Source organism: Siphateles boraxobius, unplaced genomic scaffold (genome assembly GCF_051911475.1).
Source record: "Siphateles boraxobius isolate OS27281-9 unplaced genomic scaffold, OSU_SipBor_1 5, whole genome shotgun sequence".
In the NCBI taxonomy this organism is placed as follows: Eukaryota; Metazoa; Chordata; class Actinopteri; order Cypriniformes; family Leuciscidae; genus Siphateles; species Siphateles boraxobius.
In genome coordinates this window covers 24,735,953-24,756,188 of record NW_027509141.1, presented here as the reverse complement: position 1 = coordinate 24,756,188, position 20,236 = coordinate 24,735,953, and the positions used below count along the sequence as shown (strand labels likewise).

The 20,236-nt window shown below is 35.8% G+C and overlaps 3 protein-coding genes across 8 annotated transcripts; 1 reads left to right on the top strand and 2 right to left on the bottom strand.

Moving 5' to 3' along the window:
- Positions 1–178: 178 nt before the first annotated feature.
- cxxc1b (CXXC finger protein 1b) lies at positions 179–6,191 on the bottom strand. Of its 3 annotated transcripts, none has more exons than XM_077203505.1 (14): positions 5,974–6,191; positions 5,420–5,535; positions 5,223–5,323; positions 4,974–5,098; positions 2,941–3,096; positions 2,728–2,865; positions 2,424–2,534; positions 2,155–2,333; positions 1,703–1,910; positions 1,458–1,568; positions 1,292–1,341; positions 800–896; positions 530–682; positions 179–449 (listed from the first exon to the last, which is right to left on the bottom strand). In XM_077203505.1, exons 1-14 carry the CDS (start codon positions 5,974–5,976, stop codon positions 303–305), a joined length of 1,695 nt encoding a protein of 564 aa, XP_077059620.1. In that variant the 5' UTR covers positions 5,977–6,191; the 3' UTR covers positions 179–302. The 3 variants fall into 3 exon arrangements, with proteins under 3 accessions (XP_077059620.1, XP_077059618.1, XP_077059617.1); XM_077203503.1 differs by having other exon boundaries at positions 4,959–5,098; positions 5,974–6,182; XM_077203502.1 differs by having other exon boundaries at positions 2,728–3,096; positions 5,974–6,182.
- Positions 6,192–6,559: 368 nt separating this feature from the next.
- On the top strand, positions 6,560–10,538 carry LOC143711666 (uncharacterized). 2 transcript variants are annotated; one of them, XM_077203500.1, is made up of 5 exons: positions 6,560–6,677; positions 7,713–7,857; positions 7,937–8,074; positions 8,150–8,371; positions 9,625–10,538. In XM_077203500.1, the coding sequence occupies exons 2-5, from the start codon at positions 7,740–7,742 to the stop codon at positions 9,936–9,938; spliced, it is 792 nt and encodes a 263-aa protein (XP_077059615.1). In that variant the 5' UTR covers positions 6,560–6,677; positions 7,713–7,739; the 3' UTR covers positions 9,939–10,538. The 2 variants fall into 2 exon arrangements, with proteins under 2 accessions (XP_077059615.1, XP_077059616.1); XM_077203501.1 differs by lacking the exon at positions 6,560–6,677 and adding an exon at positions 7,158–7,209 and having other exon boundaries at positions 9,625–10,203.
- Positions 10,539–10,607: 69 nt separating this feature from the next.
- Positions 10,608–20,024, bottom strand: tfe3b (transcription factor binding to IGHM enhancer 3b). 3 transcript variants are annotated; one of them, XM_077203497.1, is made up of 9 exons: positions 19,911–20,024; positions 18,647–18,882; positions 17,881–18,105; positions 16,971–17,066; positions 15,892–16,003; positions 15,726–15,782; positions 15,568–15,643; positions 13,687–13,834; positions 10,608–13,598 (listed from the first exon to the last, which is right to left on the bottom strand). In XM_077203497.1, the coding sequence occupies exons 2-9, from the start codon at positions 18,836–18,838 to the stop codon at positions 13,152–13,154; spliced, it is 1,353 nt and encodes a 450-aa protein (XP_077059612.1). In that variant the 5' UTR covers positions 18,839–18,882; positions 19,911–20,024; the 3' UTR covers positions 10,608–13,151. The 3 variants fall into 3 exon arrangements, with proteins under 3 accessions (XP_077059612.1, XP_077059614.1, XP_077059613.1); XM_077203499.1 differs by having other exon boundaries at positions 15,726–15,776; XM_077203498.1 differs by having other exon boundaries at positions 19,867–19,995.
- Positions 20,025–20,236: the final 212 nt, after the last annotated feature.

The window sequence follows — 20,236 nt, the reverse complement described above, 5'->3', positions numbered from 1 at the left end:
AGTTCACTGTTCGAGATGCTTGAAATATTGGAAGGAAAAATATATATATATTGAGAGTTGGGGGTTTAAATGTATATATATATATATATATATATATATATATATCTGAATAGAGAACTGACCATCTTCAGAAAATCTTAAGTGCATCCCCTAAAATTAATCAATACAGACTGAAGGAGACATGAAGAATATGTTTATTATGAATAACTCTGTCCAAATAGTGACAAATATACAATATACACACATACAATATACAAATATAAACAAGTATTTTTTTAATTGAGCACTGATAGTTCACATGGCTATCTGTCTTTGTTGTTGCGGAGGTCGGTGGTCAGGGGGTCATGCTGGATGGTCTGGTGGAGCATGAGGGCCAGTAGTCCTGCTCTGTTGGTCATGGCCGTCCTCACATTGCGTTCTTGTTCAAACAACTCATCCAGCTTGTACCACTGTTCAGAGGGGAAAAATATTAGTACATAAAAATACATTAAGACTACTATGACAATAAGTTTTGAAGAACTTAACTGACCACTCTGACACGCTCAAGGTCCACCTCTGCACGTCTTAGCTTCTCCCAGCAGTAATGCTTGTTGCACTTGCGCTTTGAAACCCTGCAGTAGTCTCCAGTCGGCTCAAACACGTTACGCACTAGTGGACATCCACACACCTCATCTGCTAGGACCTGAGAAGAGAAAAGCAGAATGGAGATGTACTGAACACAAATCAAGTTATGAAGAGATTTTATAAGATGTAGTTTAGTCTGAGCAGAGTTATGGCAAGACCGTAACTAAACTCTCACCTTTGGATCTCTGGAATGTTCTGGACATAAAACTTGGAGTCTCTTGCAGTATGTTTTACTCTGAGGGTTGTACACATCACAGAAGAGTCTTGTTGCCCTGACAGAATAAAAAAGAATTATAAAAAAACTAATATATATATATATATATATATATATGCATGTGTGTAAATATATATATAATAGTATATTATAGTATAAGTATTTTTACTATAGATATTCAACTACAATATATATTTAAATTAACCAACAGTCTTGGTTTAAAAATAATTAAGTTGCAAATAACCATTATCACATGGCTATTATAAAGAAATAATAAATGTATTTATTTAAAATATTTTTAAATTCCATAAAAATAACGAGCAAATAGAGGAAGTGTCGACATAACAAGCGCACTAAGATAGAGTTTCTCTAAGTGAACTGAGGATATTCAGGGACATTCAATCGTAACTGCTGTACTGGGTCATATAACAATTTCAAATACATCTCTCTTACCCTTCTATTCTGGTGGGGAAAATGGAACCGAATGAGGTCTGGCTTTCGTACTGTTTAAATAATAAACCAAGCGTTAGTATTAGACTAACTATAAATTAATTTTCAATGTTCAGGTGATCATAAATCAAAAACCAATAAATGGGCTCAGAAAACAACATATATTGACCTTGGCATAACATCTCTCCATATGCCTCAGCGCCACCTTGGGGTTGATGGGGTGACTGCAGGACACACAGAATATCTGAAGGTCTGTGTCCTCACTGTCAGTTTCATTCACCTGCAAGAAAGGACATTAGCTTTACACCCTAATAAATATGACAAGATCCCTGAAACACACAAATTCCATCTCTTACCAGTTATTCTATAAAATTCAAATGACATCAGCATGAGAAAGCATTACTGGAAACTCACATCCTCATCCTGTTGGACCACCTGCTGCTTGGCTTTGGCAATGATGCCCTCGAGCTCGTGGAAACGACGCTCCATTTCGGCGAGGCGCATCCGTGCAGCCTGCTGCTCCCTGCGGATGCGCTCCAGCTGTTTTTTGCCCTGTTCCTCAGCGACGCAGGGGCTCTGCTGCCACTGCTGGATTCGCTGCGGGAGGATCTCGTAGATCCGGCTGCACAGATCGGCAGATCAATAAATCAATATGATCTTTTTAAAACACATCGAACTGGTGTTGGTATAACATTGCACGATCGTTCAATGCTAGTTGGCTGCACTTAAAGTCACCATGAAATCTCAATTTCTTGTTTTTATGGTATAACGCAGTATTTATTATAAATAATTTAATCAAAATAACTTGTGACATCAACCAACTTCTGTTTCATGCCGACTTTAATGAAATCTTTAATGAAACCTACTTGGCAGCCAGCTTCATGCCACAGTCCTCAGAGCAGTATTTAGAGTTTGGACGTGTCAGCTCAATACAGTTCGGCCCCAGGCACTGTTGCATGTCTCCTCCATGTCTGCTGTCTCCCCTCTCGCTGTGCCTCAAACGATCACGGTGCTTCTGTTTCTGCTTGTGGCGACGGGACTCCTTCTGTAGAAGATGAGCACAATTAACAAAAACTATTTCTTAAATGCAATCAAAAAAACGATTATGTATTAAGCACTGCGTTCCTCATTGCACCTTTTTGTCAAATTTTTTGTCTCTCCTCTTGACGTGTTTGACTTTTATAGCTTTCTTCCGTGGGACAGGACTGTAAAGTGGGCCGTCTTCATCATCATCACTGCCCCATGACTAAAAAAAAACAGGTCACAAGAGAAGGGCGATATTTATTTTTGAGTGCTTAGACCTAAAGCATCATTCCTCCCTAACAAGCTAATCTCAAACATACTCATGTTATAAAAACATCTTATAACTTGACAAGAGTTCAAATGAATGTATGTATATACTAAGTGGTTGTGGTTGAGCAACAGCAATTAGCCAGTACCGCATTTCTGTCCTTGTAGTGCTCATATGGCTCCATATCGTTCTCGTCGTAATCATCTAAGTATCGTCTATCTCTGTGCATTATATTGTCCTTCCTCTCACGCAGAGAAAACTCCTCGTCCCGAACACGTAGCATTTTCTGCAGAAACAAAGAGAAAGAGTTAACATCAAAACAAAAACTACCTAATAAACCACCTATATAAAAGACACTCACCCGAGCACGGACGACACACTGCCTTAGACGACATTTCTGACGAATCTTGTTTGGGCCCCCAAATTTCTTCATGTCTTTACAGAAGTCACACTGACCACAGTCCTCATTCCTAGTACAGGGTTCGCATTCACCACACATACGGGCTGATCGCTTCACCTGGAACGCAGTTTGAGGACCACATTATTATATTGTTCTATATTATCACTAATAAATTTAATAATTATAAATTCCTATAGTATCCATTCAGGTTTAATGACCTCATTAAGGTTATTAGGGAAATTCAGTCTTGTTTTAAAATGAATTAAGTTCAAATTAAGACAAATTGAGAGGAAATACAAATAAAGATGAGATGTAATATAATATATAATCCTATCTCTATATGTTAGTAGTATATGTTGCTAATTAACATTACTCAGTACTTAATTGGATAATTACACTGTATCTAGGTCCCTAAAATAAAGTGTAACCTACAGTACTGTGCAAAAGTCTTAGGGTGCTTTCACACATGCCTCATTTAGTTCGGTTGAATCGCACTAGAGTTCGTTTTCCCCCTTGGTGCGGTTCGTTTGGGCAGGTGTGAAAGCAGCAATCGTACTCGGGTGCGCACCAAAAGCGGACCAAATAAGCGTACCGAGACTTCAACGAAGAGGTGGTCTCGGTACGCTTTCAAGCAAACTCTGGAGCGGTTAGTTTGTGGCGAGAACGTGATCCGACCTCGAACAGACCCAACTGCCAAAGAACTGCGCATTTTTGGACTTAACCAGCTGCCGTAGTCAAACAAAAATATTATTTAGATTGTCAATAGCGCTCCCTTTAAGCCATGATTGACTTACCGCGTTCTGCACTCTCACTAAAATTTCATCATAAACACTGAAGTTGTCCGCACTGCACAGTGAATTTATTATTTATATCGTGTCTAGACTTTGTTGTTAATGGGGGGATTTGCGAAAGGATAAAGCTCGTGCTGATTCTGAACACAGGCTACATTGTGAGCGAATTCTCCGCATGTCTGCCGGATTTTTCTCTTTGTTTACTTCCGGGAGTTCTGTTGGAATTTTACCGCACGTCAATTCCGCACTTTAAGACACATCTGGCCAACGAGTGATGTGGATGTTGTCACGTGACTGCATTTTGGTTCGTTTCATCAACTCATCAACTGATTCGGACCAGAGCAATCAGTGTGGTGTGAAAAGGAACCAAAACGCCCGAAAATGATACAAAGTATAATTTTTCGCCCTTAGTCCGGACCAAATGAACCGAACTACAGGTCTGAAAGCACCCTTAAGCATGTTAGTATTCTCACCTCAAATAAAATGGTTTTAAACCAGTCATTTATATCTTTTGCTGTAGTGTGACAGTGAAGTGTGATGCGGAAGTAAAATTCTCTCACAAAAACGACTCCAGAAGCCAATGTAGCGTATTTATAAGTATATTTTAAAGAAAATCTAGTTCCTAGATTATTTTTCTATACATTGACTCGTTGGGTCCTCTAACCTACAAATGCCCTTTAATTGTAATAATCCAGTGAGATTTTGTATGCACAAGGACTTCCATACGGAGATCTGATCTCACCATCATCGAATCTGTTTTTTACTAAAAAAAAAAAACAGAGACTTTCCATGCATCTTGGAGCCGTCGCCACAGTTCTTCTGGATTTAGTCTGTCTTAGTTTTTTTCTGTTTCTTCATGTAATCCCAGACGGACTCGATGATGGTGAGATCAGATCTCCGTGTGGATCAGATCATACCGGCTGTTGTCAGACTCCTTTGTGCACACAAAAATCTCACTGGATTATTACAATTAATGGAAAAAGGAATGTTTGGAAATGTAAACTGATATTTCCTATTGACAAACTACACCAAAAGATATAAATAACTGGCTTAAAAACATTTTTTGTTGTTGTTGAAAATAATAATGTGTTTAAGACCGTTGCAAAGTATGTACATACCATAAAAAAAATGTATGCAATAGATAAAGTGCTGAATGTATAACAAGCAAAATTAGATATAATAACATACTGAAGAAACACTAACTTTAGACCCACGGCGCTTATCGATCTTGTACTCTGGAGTGCTGGATCGTTTTTCAACCCTCTCTGGCTCAATGTCTTTATCCCGGTTCTTTTTCCGGTAGCGTATTGAAAGAGATGGATCCCTTTCTAAGAGATAAAGAATTAGAACTGATTAACTGATATTGTAACAAAATATATTTTAATATGACAAAGTGCATGTTTAAATATTTGAAGGTGAACAACAGTGGAAAAAAGGTCATTAATTACTGACCCCGACACTGGTGGCAGTACCACTCCCTGATAGCTTTGGCCATCTTCTCTGTCACATTTATACAGTGACCATGAAACCACTCATTGCACTTGTCACAACCACTGTGGAGAAAAAATGTGATCCAAATTAACCTCTCAGTTTGGACGCATACATATTCATATTCTTTGTGGAAGAATGTTTGGAGAGATTTGTCTCACATCATGAAGCAGTTAATGTCTGGTTTTCGACAAATGCAGTAGAGAGGAGCATTCTCTCCATCTACAACAGTGTTTTTCATAGCTGGAGCCTGGTCCAAATCAGACATCTCGCTGTCCTATGAAGACAATAGAACGTAAACATTGAAAAGAATACAATACAATCAATACAATAAAACTGCAAGACGCACTCCATGGAGATATCAACATCGTACTTCAAAGACTATGTTTGTATAGCATGTAATTAGAAATATTAAACAATAAAAACAAATTAAATTACTTATCCATTTAAAACTAAACAAAAAGGTACATGTTTTGACCAAAGTCCAACATCAGTGTGTAACAATAATTAGCATGATAGCACACTTGATAGCGAGAAAATAGATTAGCAGCTAACGTTAACTATCCAGTGCTGAAAAAATCGAGTGATGGTTTACAATATAACAAGATAAATAAATAATTCGTTCTTTCATTTGCAACGATCGCTTTTGGAGAACTAATTTTGTATTATTTTGACTGCTCAAGCCGTAGCTAATATGCTTTCAAATCAGACTTACCATGGCTGCTGCTTCCCCGCCTTCTAGAAGATCCGACCAAACAGAGCAAATAAGGATCAATTGAGAAAAATGTCTCACTGCATGAACACGTAAATGTCCGGAATGCTCCGACTTTTATAACAGTCAAAATTTCCAAACAAAACTAGGAACTGGAGCAATATTACAAACCCAATTGTTCCCGTGGGCAGTGGACAGCGTTGTTTCGGTTCTGTTACGGCAGAGGGTTGATTGTCATAATAAAAGTCCTCATGGGGGGAAAAGCTATGTTCGTTTTCTAGGTCGTTTACCGACAAAGTACATTCTATTACGATCATTGAAAGACTTAATAATAAATATGTTTCCTGTTTAAAAAAAAAGTAATATTTTAAAAATATCAACAATACTAACAATTATACTACTACTACTAGGCCTACTACTACTACTACTACTACTACTACTACTAATAATAATAATAATAATAATAATAATAATAATAATAATAATAATAATAATAATAATAATAAAATTCTTCTTCTTATTATTATTATTATTTATAATAATTGTTGTTGTAATAAATGTTATTGCATTTTTTTATTGGTAGGGGGTGTGGTCCTATCAACACTATGAGAGCATGCTAACTGAATGATTAGGCAACGGCCCTTGCAGGGCAAGTATCAATCTGGTATCTGAGGGGCGATGAGAATGAGATGAATGTAGTGTTGAAGGTATAGTGAATTTTCATAAGCTTGAATGATCATAGATAATACGTAAGATTGTATATATTGTATAACTTGGCAATAGTAAAAAACAAGTTGAAAAAGACGGACGCAACATTATGTTGTTATTGATTTACACTAATTGTTTTAGGTTTACAAAGTAACTAATATAAATATTACATCACTGTTCGCCTGCTAATATCTGTATCTGTATAAATTTGGTGACAATGCCGCAAGTTTATATCCTACTGTTTTACACGATGAAGAGGCAGCATTGTGTTTTTACGATAAATATTTGGTCCTAAAATATCTTTGGTGAAATTTAGGTTGAAGATTGTTGTATAATTTGTAATGTTGAATTCTTTTTAATAAGAATATTATATGTATAGACTATTTTTGTTTTCATTTCTATTGTATTTGAATAATTTTAGGTAGGCTATCTGTTTATTAATATCCTGTAAAATATATTTATTTATTTTTGTTTGTTTGGGTTTTGAAATCTGCTTGAAAATAAATTTTCCTGGCGTCTCTTTGACTCAAGGTAAGCAAACATTGGACTAATAGGTTGCTGAAATTTATTGCCCTCTTTACATCTAGGATGCCTCTTATCCCTGTCACACAATATGTTTGCCAAATGGATTGAGTTTAATAATAGATTAATGACTCTGGCACTTTTTGCTCCATCAGTACTTTTTTACGATAAGCTTTTTTTTTTTGCGTATATGTATAATATTTTGAATATACTTTGCGCATATCAAATGTATAAGTCAAAAATGATTACATCCATCAGTAAAAAGTAGTCATATTAGTCACAATACAAGACATCTGAAATGGTGTTCACATTATTAACTGTTAGTTCCATAATATATCAGCATGTCAAGTGATCAATTAGCTTCCTCCATAGTATTTTACCATTAGTATTTAATATATGCCAGAGACTATAGCACATCTATTCTCTGTGCTTCCTGTGTTTGAATATTTTATGACATGGTTCAAATGCTCTAGCATTTTCACTCTACATCTTTACACTTATTCTTGTTTTAGCAAATACTGTGAGAAGAGTTTGAAAAGATGAACTGTGACCATGACGAAGAACATGGGCAGTCACCAACTGGATCAAAATCCAGCTTTCGTGAAGATGACCCGCAAGTTCATTCAGTTCAAAGTGTATCAACTTTTCAAAACTCTGGTAAGATTTTTCCGTGCTCTTTTTATACATCAGTAAAGAGGAAAAGAGCAACTAATAATGTGCTTTATTTATTGTATAGAGTTATCTGACAAAAAAGACTTGGAATCTACCAGAACATGTCTAAAGGATGATGAACTCTCACCAACAGATGAACTCTCTAGGAAGGAAAACTCAAGTCTTATTTCTCCTCTTAGTAAAACGAAACCACTAGCATTTGGTAAATATCCTTCACACTACCTATCAGTCTTTAAGCCAACATCCAAATAACTTTATAATTGTCTCCTCATCACAGACGTGCATATCAAAGAAGTCACAGCAGATGTGAAAAAGCCACTTCAAGGGACACCTGGCAGAGACATCAGTGATGCTTTTCCTGTCTGCATTCAGCTACCCACAAACCACCTCAAAAACTCAAATATCACCGCTTATAAAGCAACACAACGTCATCGCAAAATCAGCCACTCCTCCACCTCCACATCGAAAAGTCGTCTGAGCCTGAAAGCCCCTGCTGAAGGTAAGCAACACCTCAAATTACATTTGACTCAATGAAATGAGGGATTCAATTTTTATGACATCTAATGCATTATAGATGCAGCTGAAATCCTCGCTAGCAGGACTGATAACAGCTTTGCTTCTTCCTGTCCTTTTTTATCATAAGTATTTAGCAAAATTTATGAGGGAATGCATGCACAACCCAAACTTTCTTAGTGTGGTGCTGATTAGTAGTATAAAGGGCTTTTAAACTTATACAAACAGGATAGCAGTTTTATGATGGACTACAGTGTCAGCAAAGCTGATTTTTTTGTGGTTACCACATCAATATTTTGTCTGTTACAGCCATTAAAGGAATATTCCGGGTTCAATACAAGTTGAGCTCAATCGACAGCACTTGTGGCGCAATGTTGTTGATTATTACAGAAATTAATTTACACTTCCCTCCTTTACTTAAAAAAAAGCAAAAATCTGGTTTACAGTGAGACACTCAGGAAGTGAATGGAGCCATAAGATATAAACAATGAGTGTAAAGAATAAAGGACTGTAAAAAAATATGATTTAAACAACTTTACAGCTCAAATAATAGTTTTAAAGTCGACATGAAACGGAAGTTGCGAAAGTCTTTTCTTCCCTGTTGTGACGTGTATATATAAGTGAAACGGCTTCTCGAACAAGGAAAAATGGACGGGACTTGATTTTGTCCATCGGGAATTAATTGGATGGTTGTGGTTTGCTATTGTTGTGATCTCATGTGAGTAAAAGGTTGTTCCGCCCTGAAGAGAAGAGAAGGGAAAATAAGAGAAGAGAAGAGGAGAAGGTAAGGGAAGAGAAAAGAAAAGGTGAAGAGAAGAGGAGAAGGTAAGGGAAGAGAAAAGAAAAGGTGGAGAGAAGAAAAGGGAAGCGAAGAGAAGAGAAGAAAAGGGAAGCGAAGAGAAAAAGAGAAGTCGCTGCAAGAGGGAGGGGAAATTATTTTCTTTGAAGATTACGATGGCACATGAATTAAAAAAAAAATAATGTGCATAGATTAATGAATACTCCAATATTCCATAAAAAACAAGCAAGAATTGTCTATTTTGATTTCATAGTGACTATATCAGACTAATGTAAGTGCTTTTATTAAATAAGCTTATTATTATAAGGCCTCATTCACTTCCATTGTAAATGGCTCACCGTAACCTCTTTTTAATAAAAAAAAATGTTGTGTTGAATGCAGAACCTGCATTTAATCTCACACATAATACATTTTCTTCTCTTTCTTTCCTGCACTTCTAGACCTGTGTGCATCCTTTCTGTTAGCGTGTTTGTTCTGCAGGTTTTGGGATTGCTTGCTGGCCGTTGGGGATGGTTGTCAATTCTGCGTGGCCTCAATCTGTACATCCTTCTGCTCTCAAGCATGTTGTTGCGACCCTTCCTCTCTGGAGGACTTCATCCATTTTTGCCAATGTTGCAGCTGTGCCGAGTACGTGGAGGCGTGCGGCTGCAGTTGTGGAGAAAACGCCTTCGACTGCTCCATATGCGACATCTGTCTACAGACGGCCGAGTGTCTGGAGCTCGGCATGGAACTCTCTCAGCTTCTGTTTCACTAGCTGCACAGTCTCACTGTCATTTATATACTTGTCATGACTATCAGATAAGGTTGGAATGGGATGTAGCGAATGTAATGTGCTGATTTCACAAGCATGTACATCTGCTGGTTGATTGTGACTATGATACTGCACGGCTGCATTTGATACTGCATTTTCACACTGCATCAGAGGAAAAAATGCATATGCTGTTTACATATCACCTGAACTACAATATATCAAAATATTAAAGTTTTTGTCCAGCTCATTGCCATTTGAGGGTAAACAAAATTGGCAAATAAATTATCAAAGATACACTGCAAAAAAATATGTACATGTATATATATGGCAAGACAATGTTAGAATGCCTTATACTAAATGTATCTTATATATAAAAATATAAAAACAGTTCTTCTCTCTTTTTAATGTTTTAAAGCTTTTTTGTGTGAAAAGAATGCAAGTTAGCCAATGTATGCAAAAGAGATGCTAGATTTGTTTACCTAAAACTGATAACTTGCACATCAAATCTGGCATATTAAATTAACGTTGAGATGAAACTAAAGGTAAATGTGCAAATGATTAATGTGCAGATTTGATTGAATAAACACTGACAAATGAGTTATATTTTTGTATGGAGATCTTTAAAAAAAATAACAAAAAGAGAAACATTTGAAAAAAAAATCAAGCATAAGATTTTCTTATCAGTTTATTTTAGCCAACTAAATGCACCAACACATTAAAATTTAAATTAAATTTTTTATCTGAATTATAAATTATGCGCTTGAAAAAATCTGTTTATAATACAAAAAAAAGAACAACACCTTCCTTTAATTGAGTACAGATGTAATGAAAATAAAGAGGGCAGCTGAAAAAAAACTGGCAATACGGTTTTAACGAGTAGAAATATGTCTTTAGACACACACCAATGCTTATTTCTAAGGACTGTACTGTCAGCACATGTGACAATAAACATTTTTATTGCTTTGTAAATTCACATAAATCATTTCAAACATTCAGGTTTTGAAATATATTTTACAAGTCTATGCGTTTAGCTTTAAATCATATAGTTTTATATATCATACATTCATTTGAATTGCTGCAGAACTCACAGAGAACAACTTCTAAAAATAATTATTTATTTCTCTATATTTACAAACCAAACAAATGACGTTGTTCTTTGAAGCTAAAGGCACAGTCTGATCAGAGATGAAACTTAATTTGGCTTTGACTGTCATGTTTCTGAGCACATCTACAGAACATTTATATTCGCATGTAGGTGTACATTTAGCTGCATCTAACAAAATGCTGATTTAGATCTATTGCTTACAAAAAGCACTTTAGGCAGAGGTAGCTTGTGAAGTTTTACACCTGAAAAGCTATTTGTGCATGATGTTTATGTGGCTTGTTTCCTTATATACATTCCAAAAATCTGTAACACTTTGCGCATAATTCATTAACATAAGTTAATGCGTCAGGTATCAAGAAGTAACAATGAACAATTTTTAAAACATCAATTAACTGAGGTTAAATGTTCATTTATAAATATACTACTGTACATTGGTAAATCATGTTTGTTCATAATACATTAATATTCATTTATTCAGCATAAAATCTTTAAATATATTATTTTAAAATATATTAGAATTGGTAGAGATTAAACTTCTAGTATAACTAGAAGTTGTTTGATATTGTTTTTTATGATACCTAACGTATTAATGCCAAATATTTTTTTGAATATATATATATATATATATATATATATATATATTTTTTTTAGGAAGTAACAATTTACAATAAGGTTCCATTAGCTATAATGCATTAACTATAATAAGCAATATATTTGTAGCATTTATTCATCTTTGAACGTTAGTTACAAAAACATAACTGGTAATTTTTAGTTCATGTCAGCTCAGATCCATCAAATAATATTAACAGATACCACTTTTGACATTAATAACGTATTGGTAAATTGTTGAAATTACTGAAGATGCAAGTTCATGTTAAACTAATAAACTAACTAATGTTAACAAATTGAACCTTATTGTAAAGTGTTACCAAATGAATTTTACCTTATTCTATAGTCACCAAAAAAAAAAACATGTATGAACACCAGCACCGTCACAAATTTGTTTAGCAATGTAACATTGAAAAAGGTCAAGTTAACTAAGCTTAAAAGGAAGTGTTGTAAACTAAAAACTAAAAAGTAGAAATTTCAAACCAGTTAGTAGTAAATATGCAAGAACTTAAAATAAAGCAAGCAAAGTATTAAAAAATAGACTTTTCTGATATACGCAGTAAATATTGCTTGAACATTTTCATCAACAATATAAATAATGAGTTCTTGCAATCAAACAACTCCGAAACATCCCTTTGGTATGGTAAGTGACTATAAAGTGACTACTACACTCCAAAAACATATATATGTGCACTTGCATGCTCTGAATGCAGAGTCTAATAACACATCTATCACATTAATAAATGTCACATGATTTACCCTTATGGCAGCTGAAGGCTAAAGGAAGGCTTAGAAAGGCTAAAACGTCCTACATTTTAGCTACAAAAAGGCTAAACGGTTTGGGTGCGTTTCAGACTTTGTATAAACATTTGGGAGTGTTGCAATCACTGACTGCCAATGAAACGCTGTAATACTACAGTTAATTTTTTTAACGAACTGCCTTGAATCAAAGAGAACAACAACACAGAGTGTTCTTTAAAGGGATAGTCCACCAAACAATGACAAATCCATAAAAATGTCTGCAGAACACAAAAGAAGATATTTTGAAGAAAATTGGTAATCAAACTGCTTTGGTGACCATTGACTTCAACACAACAGACTAGAGCTGCATGACTCTGGATAAATTGAGAATCACAATTTTTTCCTTTAAAATAAAGATCATGATTGCCCCACCATTCTAAACAGGCAACTAAACAAAATAAGGTACATTTCTAGAAGTTCTGACAAAATGTTAATTGCTGAAGTCTATATAAAAATGTTTAGTTAGCCTAAATTGAATGAATGATTCAATGACTCGCTCATAAAGACCACTTGATCCATTACTAATCGTGCAGCTCTAACTGAGACATTTAGCAAAATATCTTCTTTATGTTCTACAAAAGAAAGTCATACAGGCTTGGACTAAATGACAGAATTTTAAAGAACTCACTGTCCCTTTAAAACATTCCACGTCGTCCCACATTAGGAAAAGCACAGAAACATACATACAGTGGTCAGTTCTGTCACAAGTCATCCTCCATGTTTACACTACTATCGTGGCTGCTGGTCGTCTTGGAGGCTCCAGGAGAAAAGAGCACATCTGAAGACCTGACAGTGGGCATCGTGCAGCTGTCATCCATCAGAATGTCATGGAGACCCACGTCAGAGTAAAGATCAGAGGCCGTTGGGTCGTCCAGATCTGCAAAGCTAAAGGTATCCAGATCGAGAGGGCCGCTTACTGCCGCAGCACCCGGGGAGCCGGAGGGAGGTATAGTGAGGAAGGGAGAGGGGGAAGTCTGTGCCATGGCAGCATCCATGCTGAGGTGACTCTGAGGTTGGCCTTCCCCAATGCCAGGCTGCATGGACTGGTTTGCCTGTAGTAGCTGTTGCTGAAGGAAGGAAGCATCTGTGCTCAGGCCTTGAGACACAGCTGTGTTGAGGCCATGGTGACGAGCTTGCATCTCTAATTCCTGTGTGCAACAAACAGAAGGGGGTGTTAGATATCTTTACACAGGTTTTAACATCATAAAGAAGTGGAACAATTTAAGTTTCACATACCTGTATGCGGAGTAGCAGGGCCTGGTTGGATTGTTCCATTTTCTTTTGCCTCATCTCAATCTCTTTTGCCCTCTGTTGCTCTTTCTGAAGTTTTCTTATATAATCAACAGAAGCCTTTAAAATGGTTCCCTTGTTCCAACGCATCTCCCTGCCATTTCAACCAGACAGGAGATAAATATTACACACACACACACACACACACACACACACACACACACACACACACACACAGTGTTGACCAAAAGTTTTGGGTCAGTAAGATTTTTCTCTTAGGAACGGTATTATGCTCACCAAGACTGCAATTTTTCATTCAAGCATACAGTAAAAACAGTAATATCCTGAAATTTACAATTACTGTTATCTATTTGAATATATTTTAAAATGTAATTTATTTCTGTGATGGAAAAGCTTAATCTTCAGCAGCCATTACTTTAATATGCTGATTTGGTGCTCAAGAAACATTTCTTATTATTATTAATGCTGAAAAGCTATGCTGCTTATTATTTATGTGGACACATTTTTTCAAGATTCTTTGATGAATATAAAGTTCATTAGGGCTGGACCCGTATATTTGTATATTCGTTGGGTGGGTTGGTATTTGATCTGAAAATGTGACATTCGAATATTCGGGGTTTTTTTTGCACACCTGGCATCCCCCTCGAAACGGTTCTCATTCGCGCTTGAATATGTTTTACACTATAAAATCTGGTGAAATATAATACTTAACATATAAGTTTGTTAAAGATACTTAATAAATATATTTGCTTCTTCTTGGACTACTAAAAGTGTTCCTGCAACGGGAGTATTCTCTGGCTAGAGCGCAGAACAGCGGAGTTTGCATGGACAGAAGTGCATGCCTGAGCTTGTATTTTGGGTTAAGCTGCGTTGCTTTGACATTGTGGAAAATAAAATAACAGAAACAAAATGTATTATCCTTTTTACCCGTTATTATCAATCTAAAATCTAAAACTGGGAAATATAGGATATATTTTTTTTTTTTCGTTTTATTTATTTATTTAAATTTCGTTTTTATTTAAATTTCGTTTTTATTTAAATCTTCTCTACTTTGTCAGTTAGAATAATATTATAAGACTACCTTATTAAAAATATAGCTTATGTTAAAAGACCTGTGTGTCTGTTACAGTGTCCATTCTCGGAGAATATAAGCCCTGCTCGCGTGAGGTGCGCACATTTGCACACACACGCAAGGTCTCTCGCTCTCTCCCTCTCTGTCGTTTGCGAGCTACACGGTTTGGAGTTTGTGAGCTCTAGATTCCAGGAGATTTGAATATATTTGCGGGCATCAGGGAGCCGCTATCAATATGCGGGAGACTTGGGATGTCTGAGACATATAGAGTTTCCGAAGTTTCGAATATTCGATGTTCATTCCTACCAAAGCTTCAAAGCTCAAAAAATGGTATTCGGACCAGCCGTAAAGTTCATATGAACAGCTAATATTTGAAATAGAAATACATTGTAACATTATAACATTATGTATTTATTATAACATTATTTCACTTTTTTTCATCAATTTAATGCATATTTGTTCAATAAAAGTATTAATTTCTTTCAGGAAAATAAAGACTGACCCAAATTTATACAGTAGTGTATAACATCACTCCATGGTGTACCATATATACATTGCAGTAACTCAACAAATGAATTTTGATGAAATGAAATGAAAAACTGAATTTTTGGAATTTATAATTGTCTTCAAAACTAATTTCAAGCATAAACCTTTAGATTATGAAAAGAAAAATGAGCCAAAAGTGTCCAAAATATTTTACTGGTATTGCATGTTTTTTTTGTTGTTACATTATTTGTGCTTTCTTTTTTTTAAAAAGTGCCAAAACCTTAAGGTTTCAAGGAAAGAAAACTTACGGATCACTGGATTTGGGTATCATAGCCCCTAATTCCTTTATTCTGTCATTTATGTTGAATCTTCTCCGCCTTTCAACTACACGAGGCAAAACACAGATTTGGGTTGAGACACGGTAAACAAACAATACACAACTGGAGCATGTGTCTTTTGAACTCACTGAGATTGTGATTATCTTTCTTCTGCCTCTCCTTCATGAAAGCTCTGGCATCTGTGTCTGACAAAAACATCTATTATGACTACTACACAATATAATGTAGATTCATAACACAACAAACAGTTGAAACCAATGGAACACAGAAGAAGGCTGTTGAGTAAAACATTACCAGAATATTCCCTTTTGATGTTGGGCAGATCTGCTGGACAGGAATTGCTGACAGTGATGTTGGGGGTCGCCATGCCAGGACTGCTGTAGACATCCAGAAGGTTACCTGGAAGCTAAGACAACAACGGGGAAGATAAATCAAATACCCTTCAAAACACTGAGCTGTACCAGGAAACATATTGTGGTAATATGGTGTTTACATCAGCCTAAAACACATTGATTAAAATTAAATTTTGCTTCACCATCAAGTATAAAATTGTTTAAGAACGTGAATTTAAATAAACTCTGCAAGGAACATTGATGTGATATAACTGAGGGAAAATCTTGCCATTTTACATCCAAATTGAATTACTGAACTATTCATATTATTCAAACATTGAAGAAAAAACAACAACAAAAACTTGCAGACAAATTAATCATTATAATCAACATTAATTAAAATTATTTTATTTTGCAATTTTATTCTGATATACATTTTCATGATATTATAATGAAATACATATTATAATAAATTATAATAAAATGATTTTCATTTCAAAACAGCAATTCAAAACAGATTTCATTAAGAATAAAGACCAATAAATAGTCAGTAATTCAACAATAAGATTTTACCTTTCGTTTTCTTTCATGCTCCTGCAATATAACTAAAATCCTCATTTTACGTCAACTCACTTTTCTCTCTTCCCTCCAGAAAATAAATAAAGGAAAATCCTTCACCAGGGGTTTCTAGAGTTCTTTCTATCTTGTGCCATGCTCTGTACAGTCCGTTCACAGTCCTTTTTGTGCCCTCCCTGTTAATTCCTGCCTGGCAGGTGTTAGGTAAGTGTCAGAAGTGAATGTTTATGTCGATTGCCGAGGTGCATCCCCATTTATTGCCTCCCTCATAAGTGCAGTGGTTAGCATTCACTCTTAAAAGGGGTGGGGACATTTGCGTTCAGGAAATGATCCCTCCGTAGCTTTCAGAATGGCTTGTGGCGGTTTACCACAAATATAGATGGGGTTCAAAGAGCCTTTTATTCAGAACATTGCCGTAATGTTATGGATGTGTTCATCAATAATGAAGATCACCGCTCAGCTTACCGTGTTCGGGAGTTGTAGGCCAGAATCTATCAGTGACATGATGTCATCATTGAAGCTGGACTCAAGGCTGATGATGTCGTCGATTACATCATCCATCTGAGGGGATGCAATCAAGGTTTAGAAGGAGTACTGACTTATTGCATATCTAATCGCTTTAGAAAAAGTGGGATATAAGCAAGTATGTATTTAGGGAAGCAATTAACTGTATTCTTAACAAGAGTGTGTTTTATGGGTGATCTAAAGCAGAAGTGCTATATGGTGTGAAAGAGGGGTGCAGATATAATTAAGCTGCTGGTGTGGTATTTTGCAGTTAAATGCGACACAAAACTAGTGAGAGGGCAAGTTGAACAGAGAAAGGTAAACATGTTCACATGTCAAGAGAGTGGCACACAGTAAAAACATAATTGGGCTAGGGCTACACTTTATTTGAAGGTGTTCTTGTTACAGTATAATTATATACACAAGTACTGAGTAATGTTTATAAAAACATACTATAGAATTAGGGTTAGGATTAAATCCTCATATGAGTAAAGGCGATACTTCCAGCAAACTCGCTGTACTTCTGCTAACACCAGCCTGGTAACTCAACTAATTTTATTCCCACCTCTTTGACGATCTGACACGCATGTATAAGCCTTGTTAATCCCACAGTAATTATGTGGAAGTTGAAGAAGTTCAATACAGGCAACGTGCCAATTTGATAGCTAGCTAGTTAGTCTAGCGCTAACAGCTGGATGGTGCTAAAAACAACCATTCTGCATGTGTTCAGCAATTACAATATAAAGTTTACAAAATGTTCATCATAAACTGGCAGTAAGACCCAGAATCTGCACTTCCTAAATTTACGGTCAGGAGCCGCTACTGTTTAGATATAAATAAATATATCAGTGTATATTTAGATGTGCTTTACCTCTTCTTTGTTGGAGCCCAGGTTAAGATGTGCCATTGGGCTATTGGGAGCACTGCTTGCAGACGGGCCCATTTCCGGAGCAGAGTTTGACTGCGGGACGGGGGATACACCAAGAGTTTGTGTGGCAACTTTATTGCCTAGCGTGGTGGACAAGTACTGCTTCACCTGCTGCCTCTGAGCCTGCTGGATGTGGTATTTAGTTGGGTTCTCAAGATGAGTTTGTACCTACAGCAAAGTAAAAACACTGGGTCAATGGTCATGTAAAGACATCAGTGACATTTCATTCTCTACAATGCGTTTCACTTCATTTTGCCACTTTATATAAAAGAAGGGAACTCGCACTTATGTTGACTCTTCATTTTATGCATGTGACATCAAAACTAAATTATAGTGCACTGCAGAATGCCTTATTTTAGAAAATGTCTGTAATATTTCAAAATACATATTTAAAAATGATCATGTAATATTTCAAAATAATGAAATGTACTTTTTTGTATTTTATTTTTTAGGTATTTACGTAACTTTTACACTAATTTAAGCATTTATTCCACATTTTTTTATTATACCAAAGAGTTTCTTTTGCAATGTTTATTTTCATTTTCGAACAATTCTTTTTTTTTAGGTCAAGCTTCAAACTTTCAGTTAATTGGGTCACGGTTACTAGACATGTAGACAGCAGTTAGGATGCTACTCGAGTGCACAGTAGTAGAACGTTTTTTTCGACCGAGAGAGACTTCTTTAAGGCTCATAAGGAGGTCCGACCCACCTTCAGAACCTCCACCGGTACTTGAGCTGGAGGAGGGCGGGCAGCCATGGGTGGCATCGTGACAGAGATGGCGGGAGTGGAATCTGTTGGGCGGAGCTGAGCGACAGACGCCTGCTGCTGGGCCTCCCTCCTTTCCTGCTCCTGCGCCTGCTCCCGCATCAGCTGTTGCCGTAGCAACACTCGGGATGACATGGCTACGCTGGTTCCACGGGTCAAGTATGAGAAGAATTAACAAGCTGCAATGGTAAAAGCATCAAGAAAAAAGTTTGTAATAATGCTACAGGATCAGCAGTATAAAAGGAAATAACAGGGATGATCACTTCTCTTTTTGGACAATGAAGACTTGAGGAACAGGGAAATTTTACTTATCTGAGTCATCACTCTGATAGTCTCATTCACAGAGAAATATAATACTCTACCAAAGCACAATCAGCAAATACATCAAACTCTCAGACTTTTTAAGCAGGAAGAATATATAGTTAATTTATATATATATATATATATTTTTTTTTTTTAATATTATAAATACAGAATTGTTAAAGGCTATAACACTAACCATTTAACTAATATAAAACATACGCAACAATATGAAATGACAGAGACAAGTGAAATATTTTTTTAATTTACAAAAAAACATGTCTGACCAAAAACTACTGCTTAACATTTAAGATGAATCCGTAATATATCATATGATTTAAATCTGCAGCTCTATCATGGGGAAGTACAGAATTTACATGATGACAGCTAACCAAAATATATAGATTTTTTTTTGCCTTTAAGACTGTCCCTCTAACGTTAAATACCAAAAAAAACATCAGGCACAAACACTAATCTGAACGTACTCCTTTAGCTGAAAATGGAAAAAACTTTTTAAATTATGATAGTGCAGTTAACTTAGCGCTGCTGTAAGTTATGTAATAGTTTGCTAAGTTATAGGTCAGGATTAGCCGAAGTTGAGCAAATTCGTTAACATTAACCAAATTAACTTGTGTATTAGTTATTTACAACAGTAAGCAACTGTAACTGCATATGACAATTCCTAATGCGAAATTAACAAACCCGGAATGGTTGTTTTTAGCACCATCCAGCTGTTAGCGCTAGGCTAACTAGCTAGCTAGTTGACATGTCATCCAACGTCAAACTGGCACGTTGCCTGTATTTAATTTCTTCAACTTCCATTCACGCCTAATTACTGTGAGATTAACAAGGCTTATACATACGTGTCAGATCGTCAAAGAGGTGGGAATAAATTTAGTTGATTTACCAGGTTGGCGTTAGCAGAAGTACAGCGAGTTTGCTGGAAGTATCGCCATTACTCGCATGAGGATTTCCTTGTTTTGGACAGACTGAGCCTCATCTCTCCCCATCACACTCAACCATCTTAGTTTGTTATTGGTAACTAAAACCTAAATCTATTAATAATAGTTAAATAAAAGTTAATTAAAATAAGGTTGAAATAAAATACATTTCTAATATAGTTAATGTAAAACTTAATTTAATAGTTTAGAAAATTAGAAAAAAATTAAATAAAAGTATTTTAAGATGAACTAGTAATATTACGAAAACTAAAAATGAAATAAATTAACACTG